We start from the raw sequence: 13,513 nt of genomic DNA on the forward strand, positions 1-13,513 counted from the left end.
CAGATCAAAGCTGGTCTATTGTCCAGCGCAGAGCGCGTTAGTTGTGCGCCTTGCTTACACACTGCTTAATACACACAATACGCACATATCTTTACAAATGAAAAATATTTAAAATATTAAAGGATATATATATAGGGTTTAATAAGGATATATAGGATATAAATGTAAAGGATTATTTATATCCTACAAAAAATTATGTTTACAAAAAATTATTAGGATTACAAAAAATTATTAGGATTACAAAAAATTATGTTTTCTAGCCTCCATAAATATAAAACCCAAACTTTCATGCCTTCTTTATCTTGGGGGCTTTTTCAGTTTATAAATGACAATTTGCTTTTGTATAATGTTATTATTAATATCAGTATTATTTATTATATGCATATTAACATTTGCTTTATTAAAAGCAAGCTTAGATTTGTCCACTTGTCAGGTTTTGGACCATATGGGGCACAGGACATGTGTATTTTGATATAACTCAGTTTTTTTAACACACTTCGTTATTATTGTTCATTTATTCGTTTGCTGGAAATTGGAATTGAATTTAGAAATAGTTTTGAAACAAATCTTTGCGCTTAATAAACAAAATTATGTAGGCTAATGGATGCCTGTTCGTACAGCACATTCCCCTATCCACGAGAGTAAAGGCGAAAGTAAATAATGAGGTGGCTCATCTCTCATTCTCGCCTGTAGATTAAGATTTAACTGTTTTCTCTCTAGTGAAGGGATTCAGTTTTTCCATATTTATTCTCAAAACACACCTAGAACTCATTAAGAGAATAAACTCAACCCTTTTAGACCATGCGCCAAGGTGCAAAGTGGATTTTTTTCGTCCTTAAAATAGCAAAAGTGGATTCTGACACGCCCTTAATGCGTTTGCGCCCTGCGCTTTGCGCATGGACCATCAAAATATAGCCCATGTGTTTATCATCTTTTCAGCAGACTTGGTCCACTCGTTTGGTGTGCACCTGGGTTTAGGGTTGAGTTCATTTTTAATTCTCTAAACATTCAGAGAGTGAACACCCTCAACCAACAGTACCAGGACACTTTTGAGGACACAATTAATTAATTTGTCACTGCATTCAGTCACCACATAAGGTCCATCACAAGATCCTTCCTATGAATGTGTTAGCACATCTGCTTCTCTGAAACACTGTTTACATCCAATTCCAACCCGGAAACAGTGACACAGAGAGACACTCAGCATATTTGTGTACAAGATGACCTGATCTGATAACCCAAAACAAAGGCTCATAAAATTGACTAAGGTTTTAAATAAAATAAAATAAATAAATAAATAAATAAAATTCAATTAATTAAAATAGGGAGTTATGAAAATGTGGGTCTTGTATTTAAGACTGAAATTAAATTGTTTGTAGTATTCACTGATTAAGATTACATCAAGATATATGTATATAGTTAGGGTCCCCTTTGAATTTTATTTATTTTTTTATATTTTCTGAATGATGTTTAACAGAGCAAAGAAATGTTTACAGTATGTCTAATCAAATTTTTTTCTTATTTGTCTTTATTTAAAATCTTATTTGTTTTATTTTGGCTAGAATAAAAGCAGTTTTCATTTTTTTAAAAACACTTTAGGGTCAAAATTATGCATGTGGCAATAACTGTTTTCTAGGTATACAAGGTTATAAAACCGCCAAGATTTTCTGTGATACCATTCCTAAGGTATGTGTAAGATTTTTGTATTTACTTTTTTTTTAATTTTTTTTTTAGTACAATAGTATCTTCAGCAAAAAAAAACATTATCATACCAAAATATCATACCATAAATGTCATTTTAAATAGTAAAGAAATATTTGCTTATGAAACAAATTAATACAGCAGAAGTCAATGATCAATTTTCATTATTTAGCCTGACAAGTTTACAACTCCAAAATATTTTATATCTTTCAAAAATGACAATATATTGTTTTTAAAGGGGAAAATTTGTTGTTTTTTAATCCAGAAATGTAAAAAGAACTTATTTTAGAGCAGTAATCTCAACACTGTGATACTGTGAAACTGTGATCTTTTTATCCAAGGTTATCATACCGTCAGACTCTTATTATGCATTGAATTGGTTTCTTTCATATGAATTTTTGTGGACAATGTTTCTCTTACCCATTACAAAAGTAACAAATGTAGTTAAATTAAAATATATGATAATGATTTAATTTGGCAAAGGATGCAATCACAAAATCAGGCAATACATTTTGAAATGAATCCAGCATCTAATAGAGAGACAAGATACAAATAAGCTTGATACCAACTACTCTCAACCATGTCCACTATTAATAAAAATGCTATTTACTATTAACATTACTATTTTTTATATGTATATCATATGATCACTTAGTACGACAAGATGTTTCGCAGTAATGGAAAAAAAATGAAACAATTACTACATGTAGCATTTACATATTATAATAAATATATAATCACTGCATTTAATTAATTATTTAAGCAAAATAAAACAAATTACCATTTTTAAAAATGCACACAAAAATCATTAAAGAGGGACATTAAAAATGCATCTTTTATTAAGCACTAATGAACCCAAATTAAAAAATAATAAGACAAGGCAACTACACACAAAAAAAATATTCAAAGATGATTCCATGGATTTACCTATATATTTTTTTAATCAAGTGGTTGTATTTGGGCTGAAACAAACTAAATAAGTTGAACCTTAAATTCAACAAATATGAACTGTTTGCAACAGTTTTGCAGGCAACCTTTTTTCCCTGTGTGCTTAAAATTGTTCATAAGGTTTAACTTTTTGACATTGTATACATTTTTCCTCACATAATAAACAAGACAACAATACAAGCTCATCTGATAAGGATACCACAAGACAACCTAGTCAAAACACTTCAGTAACTCTACCTTGCCATTAGACATCTAAACCCGAGCACACAACAGAAAGGGAGTTCAGTGAGGAAACAGCAGCAGGGAATAAACAGCACATGAACGCACAACAAATGGCAGCTTTGTTGATTTAAGAAGAAGCTGAACGTGTGGGTCTAGTGCACAGCAGCAGCCTCATCTCCATAACACAACAACAGGCCTCACAAAGGCAACCATGGAGACAGCGGTCCTTTCACAAGAGCACAATGACAACAGCAAAAAAAAAAAAAAAAAAACAGCCCCATTCGTACCTGAATCTTCATTTTCCAGCAGGAATGCATTGGTGGTGATCCTTCAGGAGGAGCTCGACCCCTCCGCTACACACACATACACACTCACACACACAGACAAAGCCTTGGCGGAGAGGTTACATGTCCTCTGAGTAAATCCTGAGGGAGAGCTGAAGCTGATAAACACGGAAGTAGAGATGCAGATTCGACTGTCCTACGTCCACAACAGACTGAAGCAATACGTGCACACACACATACACACACACACACACATACACAGAGAGAGAGAGAGAGAGAAAGTCACTGAAAGAACTAGTCTGGGCTTGATCTACCTCTTTCTCTCTCTTTCTCTGCCGGCTAAACCAGGCACTTCCTCCAGCTGACTCCAATCAGCAGGGACGATCAGTGTGCATTATTCATGAGGGGGTGGAGACAAGCTTGTTGTTTGGTCGGTTGTGGTTTTAATCCCCGCCCCTGGGCAGATAATACAGCCCCTCCCCCCCTGAACTGTCATTTGTCGCTGTGCTGGGTTGATGTGCTCCCTGCAGTCCTTCAGAGGATTTACTACAATGGCTGTAAATGCGGTTAGTGCTTGATTAAAAATAATAATGAAAACTAAATGGAATTTTATGACAATTTATGACTTTGCTTTATTTTTACTACATTTGTAAGCGCTTAATGAAAAAAAACTCATCTAAATTTAAATGCAACTATGATTTAAATTTTATTTTATTACTTATATTAGTGCAAAAAATAAAATCTGAAAACAATTTTATTTTATTCGTCTATATGGCCTATATTTATTTTTTATAAATAATTTATTTTGTTTATTTAGTGCTTTTTTAAAAAAAGAATGTAATTTTATGACCCATGTTTTTTTACATTGTATTTAGCTTTATTTATGGTTATTAAAAACTAAATGCAATTAAAAAAAAAATTCTACATTACTAGTCAGTGCTGAAGAAAAATAACTAAATGCTAATGTCATAAAACTGTATTTAGTTGTCTGTATTAAACATAAATTCATAAATAAAATAAAATTATAAATTAATAATAAATTAAATAAGATTTAATTAAATTAAAAATAATAATAAAATAAAATTAAATTAAATTAAATTAAAATCTCAGCAGTGAGAGTTGCAAACAAAGTTGCACAATAATAAAATATACAGCCCCTCCACCCCTGAACTCTTATTTGTCACTGTTGGGTTGATGTGCTCCCTGCTGTCCTTCAAAGGGTTCACTGCATTGGCTGTAAATGCAATTAGTAGTTGATAAAAAAAAAAAAATCATATTAATTAAAGTGAATAACTAAATTAAATTTTATGAAATTGTACGACTTTTTTATTTTAACTAGCTTTATGAGTGCTTAATAAAAAACTAATCTAAATCCAAACGCAATTTTTTATTAATATTTTATATAGTTTTATTAGCTTTATTAGTACAATTTTTATTTTTATTTTATGGCCCATATTTAATTTTATTACAATTTATTTAGAATTTTTAGTGCCTATTACATAAAATCATGGAATTTTATGGCCCATGTCTTTTTAAAATTTCTTATTACTGTACTCATCAATGTTGAATAAACAAAAAAAATGCTAATGTCATAAAGCTGCATTTAGTTTTTTGTATTAAACAAAAATTAAGCAAAATAAAATTAAATACAATTAAATAAAATGATAATGTCATATAACTGCATTTAGTTATTTGTATTAAACATAAATTAAATAATTAAATAAATAAATAAAATAAATAAATAAAATAAAACACAATAAAATAAAACATAAAATTTCGTATCCCAGAACTGAGTTGCCAACAAAGTTGAACAATAAATTAAACAAAATCATAAAAAAGTCATAAAATTGCAAAAAAAAAGTCAAACCGAGTATGCTTTTCTGACAATGTAACTACACATTTTCATAAACATTAAACAAAACAAAATGCTTACATTAATAATATAACTTAATTAAACAATTCACACAATTTACAAGCTGAATTTGCTCAAACAGCACAATTCAGCAATTTGTGAACGATACTTAAACACATACACCTGCAGTTTGCTCTGGGCAGTTCTAAATAAATAAATTACACTACAAATTTATTATTTTTAACTTTTGTTTTTTTACTTCTTTTAAATAGATTGACAGAGGCTCCTCCAGCTGACCGTTAAACAGTATTCGTGAGGGGTTTCTAAGCCCCGCCCCATCCTTGAAACACGACCCCTCCCCCTAAAGAACTGTCATTTGTCCATGCGCTCAATTATTGTGCAGCCTGCCGTCCTACAGTAAGTTCAATACATTGACTACAATGAATAAGAAAAGGTCAGGAAGCTCAGATGCTCACCCAATGCAATTATTATCATTTATCCAAAAACACTGATTCACAAGACTCGCTTACATAAAAGCACTAGAAACGTAGATTTTGAAGCATTAAGCCAGCCTGGTGAAAGGGGTGCTTCTTTTTTCTTAAAAAGTGGACCTTTTTGGAGATATTCACCTCATTTTCGATTTAATTAGGAAGTTTGCATTTTAGTGACATTTTAAACACAATAATTTTACTGGATTAGCTGATGGTCATCATAACCACACATTTTGATGTACCAAAAACATGTCCTAAAGATGTAGAATGAAGAAATATGAGAACAATACCTATTTTTTCAAATACAAATTTATTACATCATATATCATTAGAAATGTAAAAAATAGGCATCTGTTAAAGTTTGAAATTATAAACTAGCATTTTTTCATTTAAATATAAATAATTTAAATAACAAATTGCCAGCACTTTCAATTCTTCACAGTCATAGTAAAGCGACAGCCCACAGAGGATTGCGCTTAGTGATTTTCAAAATTTATAATGGCATAGCAGTCAAAATGAGACAAACAAGCTCATGCATGGGACAAATTCTGGACCTTTGTCAGTTAGGGGTGGATCTTTCGAACCACCCCAACCCCCCTCTGCCTATGGCCCTGTCAAGAAGGTTGGAGACAGGAGGGCATCTTCAGGGAGTGTGAATAGCAAAATTGAAAGTGTAATTGAAATTATATTACTGAAACCAAGGACATTTAGGATTTATATCAGTTAAATAATTCAACAGACTATGAAAGAATAATGTTTCTGATAGGTATTCATTTTAGCATTATGAAGTGTCGACTATGTAATGGTGTCGGCAGTGATTAATCGCATGCAAAATAAAAGTCTGTTGTGACCATACATGCGTGTGTTATACAGTGCCCAGTATATATGAGTACACCCCTAACAAATCTATCTTTTAAATTAATATTTTTAATAAACAACATATGTTTTGCTGCTTGTTTAAACTACTTCTTTAAAATGAGCCAAACAACACAATTCGTGAGATTTCGTTGGGAAAACTGAATTGTTTTATGTTCAACCCATTTAAATTTGTAAAAACTAATACGGTAACTTAATTCGTTTTTGTCTTCCCAACAAAAAAACAATTGTGTGGAAACCAACATTTTTTGTAGTGTAGGAAGCTATACGATATTATATTTTTGCATATACAGTACATTAAATTACTCAGTCCTGAAGCCAAATGTGAAGCTTAACAAAATATCTTACGGGGTCTAACTTATTAATCTGGTGTTGCCACGGCCGAATGAACCGTTAACTCATGCAGCACATTTTTATGCAGCTGATGCCCTTTCAGCCGCAATTCATCCCTGGGAAACATCCACACACACTCATTCACACTCATACACTACGGACAATTTAGTCAACCCAATTCATCTGTACCGCATGTCTTTGGACTTGTGGAAACCATAGCACCTCAAGGAAACCAACGCTAACTTGGGGAGGACATTCAAACTCCGCACAGAAACAACAACTGACCCAGACGAGGCTCGAACCAGTGACCTTCTTGCTGTGAGGCGATCGTGCTACCCACTGCACCACCGTGACGCCCTATATAACTTATATTGTGTATTAATATAAATCAAATCTAATCTAATCTAATACAAACATGCAGCATGTTGTGGGTGAAACTAAATAAACACCATGGCAAAATTACATTTTACAGTCTAAACTGTGTCATATCAAATTTTACATAAATTGATACTCATGAGCTCAATGCAACTGTCATAATGTGAAAAATCTTTGAGGAAGTAGAAGACTAAAAGAAAGGAAACTGTGGCCACAGCTGCTCTGAGCTATTCATGTCAAAGCTCTTTCCAGTAAAGCAGTTCCAAAATACTAAAAGATCCCCCGAAGTGCCGTGAATTGTGCAGCGTTGTTCAATGTGTGACAGTTTCAACTGCAACATGAAGACAGTGTGAGGCATATATAGACTAGCTCCTCCTTTTTGAAAAAAAAAAATGTATATCACAGCTGAGCAAAAGCACATCATGACTCTTTACAGCTACAGTCAATAATAGCAATGCTGAGTCTGCATAACCCTTTTTGGCTTAAAAAAACAGCACTCAGGGTCCTCTGTATATGTACAGGTATGTGCATTTATAAATGTGTCAATTTTGTACAACTGTACATATGTGACTAGTTTATAAGTGCATATACCTGTGTATACACACTGTAAAAAAATTAATCCGTCAAATTTACGGTAAAAAAAACGGCAGCTGTGGTTGCCAGTATTTTACCTTTAAAAATATGATACAAACCATAAAAGTAACTTCTCATTTTTACAGAAAACTACCGTATTTTATTAATTTATAAATGTAATATTTCTGTATTTTGAATTACCAACATCTACACATCTTTTGTTACACAGATAGACACGTTAAAACAGCCATATGCAGGTGGTGATGAGAAAGTTACATCATGAACCAATGCTCATTACAAACAACTTTTCCCACAAGCAGAAAAGTGTATCAGTGTACAGAAGGTGCTCAGTGTTATTCACACAGTCACTAAACACCAGTATACACTGTAAAAATGGCTGTGATTTGAACAGTAAAAAAACTGTAAAAATGCTTCAGTAAAAATCCGTAATCTGATTAACTGTGTTTCCTTAATATATACGACAAATAACTGTAAATTGACTTACCCAGAATTCCCCGCATGGCACATCACTTTTTACGCTTTGTTTATTTCATGACTTTAATTTTATGCATGTCACCAATTCGAATTATATAGAGTGTTTTATTTTAAAAAGCCCCTATTTTATATATATATATATATTTTTTTTTATATGGCCCATGGCCTCTCCCCCTCAGCCTGCACTCACATTGCATATACAAAATGTATATATATGTATATATATATAGCCATATACATTTTGTATATGCAATGTGAGTGCAGGCTGAGGGGAAGAGGCCATGGGCCATATATAGTCATATTTTAGTTTTGGGGGTCTCCAACAACAGGCTGATATGCATGCAAGGTCAAAAAACACTTATAATATGCATTTATTTTTACCTAATTATCCCGACGACTCTCATTTGATTCGTTCAGCGATTTGTTTGTTCTCAAACCACTCCTTTGCGTGAAGTTAATCTGCTGTGATTGGTCCAATGACACAGTCTGTTGTGATTAGTCGACTGCGCTCAGCGTGAGACAGAGAGAAACGGCCAACACGGCTATGAAGTAGCAGAGAGTATGCGAAAGCCCAATGCAGGAATGCATTAAAGCAATGCAGTTAAACACAAGCAAATTATTTTACTCTTAACCATAACCCCAAGTAATAACAACGACACACATTCAGTATTAATTCACAGTGGCAAAAGTTGAATTTTGAGAATTGACCATGCCACGTGTGTGAGGAACAGCTGATGGTGGTTGTAGCAAAGACAAATGGCAGAGGATCACGAGTTTAGAAACGCATTTAAATGGGTAAAGAAAGGAGCACGCGTCATGTTTTCTACATGGTTTTGGATCTAATATGTGAATAGCCCTATCAAGATTTACTCTAAGAAATACCGTACAATCACTGATCTATAGCAGATACATGATTACAATCCGTGCAGAGTGATTACAAGTTAATATGCACAATTAAATACATATTTTGCAAACTACAGAAAACAAGGCAACAATTTTAATTACACTTACATGTAATAATCCAAAGGAAGAAGAAACTGGTCTTGTCCCTGGCCGCACAAGAAATCATTATTTGCATTTTATTTATCGCCTGTCTGAATGATCTTTTATTTTGAAAAACCTTATTTTTTTTAAAGTAACCTTATTCTCCCAGTTACTTGAGCACCAAAAATTAACCCACAAACTAGCAAAAGAAACAGAATTCTTGGAAAGTTTCTTTGCAAAGGGGAAAAGGCCCACATGATGGACCCACAAATTGCCAAGGAATTGATTCCCAACCCATTTGTCAACAAATCAGATGAATCCAGCATATCTGTGCAAGTAGATCAACTGTTTGTAATTTGTAATGGAAGCACGTGGGTTGTACGCGCACTTTGAGACAGACTAGGCACACCTAGTTGAAATTATCTTCAGAATACTGCAAGAGCACCGCGAGTCTTGTGACAAGAACTGACCAATCAGCTTCCTATGTTGTATGAAATATACACATTTCGGTAGCCCTGCAGTGCTTTTTAATTTTCTCCATATATAAAACTTGTATTAGAGTTGGTGCAAAAATTTTGTCAGCTTGTGAAAACAGCTGATGGTCACCAAGCAATCTGCGTATACCCACCCACCCAGGCCAAGTGGCAAAAAGGTTGGATACCATTGATGAAAAGCAGTGATCTACAGTCTACTGGCGGATGTGAGAGGCTGTAGATTTTGAAAAGTGAATTTTATCTTAATTCTGGACAACACTAATTAACAGATAACCCTAACATTAACATATTAAAAATGACACCCAGCGAAAAATTTCCATTTCAGGGGACGTAAACACACTATTCTACTGTAGATGTAGCAAATCCCTTAACAGGAGGTTGCGGGTGAGGAAGGGTTGTGTTTTCACCTGAGCTTGACTATTTGTGAGCTCGTCAAGACCTTAATTGGATAATGAACTAAGAGCAGCCTGGACATTTCACTTTTATTCACCTGCCTCACACTCTTAAAACCTCTGCTCGCCCCTATTAAGACCTTTATGGACTTTGCTCTGTCAACACTGTAAGGATTATTTATTAAAGCAGCTGAATGAAAAACATCCTGTGTTTTCTTTGTGTGCTGGGAGCTTAGTAAATAGTGCTTACAAACAGAGCGCACGTTTCTGTAGTACAGCGATAAACATTTGAACAGCGACTGAGAGTACACTGTCAATACATTTTGTGGTTTAATAAAAAATTACATTCAGATGAATCCCAGTTTATTATAGTACTGATAAAAAATATAGCTGCAAGCAGCAATTATCGGGGTTCAAGCACTCCTTTGCTGTCTGTTCAAACTACTTATTTAATAACATATTTAATAACCAACATAATTTTTTTTGAGGGAGACAGCTTAATTATTTTATGTTTAATCGACTTAAAGTTAACTTAACCAATTTGTTTTGGGAAAACATGAAGGAATTGTGTGGGACCTGCATTTTAGAGTGGTTTAATATTTTCAGGAATGCTTCCATACTAGCTAGTTTTAAGAAGATGTTAAAATCTCACTACATTAAGACTGCAATCTTAGATTCTTCATTTATTATTTTTGGGTGTTAAATCCTTGTTATTCATTGCATGTTTTATTATTTCTGTTGTTGTAGTATTTTGGGTTTTAAAAGCGCATTAAAAATAAAATGTATTATTATTATTATTTTGAGCTTTGGGTCATGACTTAAAGGACAAGATCCCGGATGCAAGCGGCCGAAATGAGTCATATATGATATAATTAGTTAGCTTATATAGGCTAATAAATTATATTTTATTTATTTATTTAAACTATATTAAATTAAATTACAACCTGTATTTTACCATTCATTCAGTTTATTAATAACTAATCTAAGAACATTTAACTGAGCTCTGTGAAAAGTTTTGTATGTAGGCCTACAGTCAAAAATATTATATTAGAGTCATGGCTGTGGCGAGTCGCCAATACTAAAATGACACTGTTTCTCTTTTTAGAAAAGAATAAACACAGTTATCAGAGGCGCAGCATTGTTTTATATTTAAGCAAATATGAACAAAACATGGAGAAAACATAAAGAAAACATCTCCACGTTCAACAGACAAATAGTCACTCGCGGCATCGAGTCCTAGGCCTTCAGAACTGGCCACTGTGAATGAAGCTCAGCTGCCCCCTACTGGTGATGTGATTCCTGAGTCAGAGAATTTCCCTGAGTGTTGCGGCTAACCGCGGCTAATCATGGCATACTATTCTCTGAGACATGCATTTCTAAAGGCCGCATTCTGTAACTCTGTAGTTAGTTGTTTGGGAAAATATAAAGGGATATTTTAATATAATGTCCTATATGAATTTATGTTTTGAGTTTTTACTGCAAATGTCACATAACAACACTGGAAATCTGACTGGTTTAGATTAGTGAAAAAACCTAGGACTAGTTCATAAAAGAAATAAGTCTAAAGTTACTAAAAGAAAAAAAGTTGAGTCCATAGTGAGCGGTTTAGGACTTATACGCGATTATGTGGTTTGGGCCGCTGTATTGCCACTATCAGGCCAATTGAACTGAGCTTCGGTGACAGACCAGGTGGGAACTATCATCTTTTTTGGCAATTATACAACAGAGTTTTATTGCTATGTTTTGAAAAAGCAAAAGTTAAACATCCAAATAAGAAGAGCGATAAATGAATGAAAAAAATAGAAATAGGATACATTTAAAGATGCCTTTTACTGAGCACAATCACAGCAAACACTTTTTTTTTGATAATTACTGCTAAATAGAAAAAAAAAAATTATTAAAAAGCAAATAAAATAAAAATACAATAAAAAGGATGATAAAATGATTATCTGAAGCAAAACAATTAAACTGTGATAAACACTTTTTTAAAAACGTTGCACATACTGTATATGAACATACCAAAACACTAAATTAAAATGAGAAGGGTGATAAATACATTTGTGAAAAAGATTTTATCTAGACAAGCCCTAGTTAAACATAAAAACACTTCATGCTTTGTTTTTCAGGTTTCATGTTGTGTTGTACAAATCAGCATATAATGTGACAACAAGGAAAACAAACAGAGTAAATGAGACCTCTTCAGATGACTGGAAAGACATTTTCACTTGCTATAAATCAATACAAATAAAATTTCCCATTACAGTGACCAATGGAAGTATGTAGAGATTTTCTGGTGACACATAAGCGAAATATTCCTTCCATAAATCCACCCAAAACTAAAATATGAGGAACAAAATGTGCAGATTCACGGAGCCGGTTAATCACACACGTGACTCTGACAGTGATATATGAACTGATCTCTCTGACACAAGAAGGAAACATCAATACCAAACCACAATCCCATTTTCACAAGTTTTGTTTATTGTTAAATACAGTTTTGAAGCACTTATGAAATGTTTTATGTCTGTAAATTCTCTCAGTTGGTGTGGTATTGTTTTCAAAATAATATAAGTATTAGCATATTCGTTTATAATACATGTTGTGGTATAGGGTTGCTAAATACTGAGTTCTGATGAACATAAGGAAATGCAAGTAGTTCCAGGCAGGTACTGATGGAAATACATTTCAATATATGCAATGATTTCAGTTATTTCACAGCATAAACTTTCAAAAATCAAATCAAACAAGACAGAAGGCTTTGAATGAGATGTGTAAGAAACATGGCTTTTGTTTAAGGACAAAAACCTGATGAATGTCTGGAAATGCCACATTTGAACAGTGTCTTTAGGTGTAGTGACAAAAGCGTACGTGGAAAAAGTATCAACAAATGATTAGAAAATAATGCACACCTTTCTAAATTTTTAATAATTCAACAATCTGCCAAATTATTCCTCACTGAATATATAGTGTTTTTGAGCACCAATATTGCTTTTTGTAATGATTTTCAATGTAAAGTTTTCTGGTTACTAAAAATGTGCTATTATTTACAAAATATTTTATTCTGTGAGTAGTTTTTGAGCATCAATATTGTTTCTGGTGTGTAACGGTAAGCAGGAAATATTTCTTAAGCTGGGAAATTTCCTCTGTTGGCATGGTGGTGGTGTTATGATTTAACTGACATGATTATTAAAATATAATTTTTCACATCAGCCATTTTTATAATATTTATAGCACTAAGTAATATAAAATATGTAAAATGCTGTCATGTTTTAGTTAAAACCAGGAAATTCTATAATTGATGCGGTATTATTTTCTATACAACATTTAAGCAAAATATTATTTTCATGCAAGTTCAAAATAACTATCCATATAATTGTATAATAAATAAAAATGTGTTAATATTTCATATTGAATAATATGATAATAAATATTTGAAGCTGAAAGTTTAAAAACACATTTTTGAAAGAAAGAAAGAAAGAAAGAAAGAAAGAAA

At 32.8% G+C, this 13,513-nt stretch overlaps 2 protein-coding genes across 51 annotated transcripts in view; both read right to left on the minus strand.

Moving 5' to 3' along the window:
• vdac2 (voltage-dependent anion channel 2) overlaps nt 1-13,513 on the minus strand; it is a 732,443-nt gene that overhangs the window by 142,948 nt on the left and 575,982 nt on the right. The gene's annotated exons all lie outside the window — the stretch shown is intronic.
• marchf8 (membrane-associated ring finger (C3HC4) 8) overlaps nt 1-13,513 on the minus strand; it is a 259,188-nt gene that overhangs the window by 104,670 nt on the left and 141,005 nt on the right. For 18 of the 50 annotated variants that reach the window (XR_015505333.1, XR_015505331.1, XR_015505330.1 and 15 more), the window contains exon 1: nt 3,159-3,470. Coding sequence is in view for 8 of the 18 variants with exons in the window: in XM_087278334.1 (XP_087134460.1) it covers nt 3,159-3,188 (30 nt within the window). In the remaining 10 variants the exon portion in view is untranslated. 50 annotated transcript variants of the gene reach the window in all.

Source organism: Danio rerio, chromosome 13 (genome assembly GCF_052040795.2).
Source record: "Danio rerio strain M-AB ecotype USA chromosome 13, GRCz13ab, whole genome shotgun sequence".
In the NCBI taxonomy this organism is placed as follows: domain Eukaryota; kingdom Metazoa; phylum Chordata; class Actinopteri; order Cypriniformes; family Danionidae; genus Danio; species Danio rerio.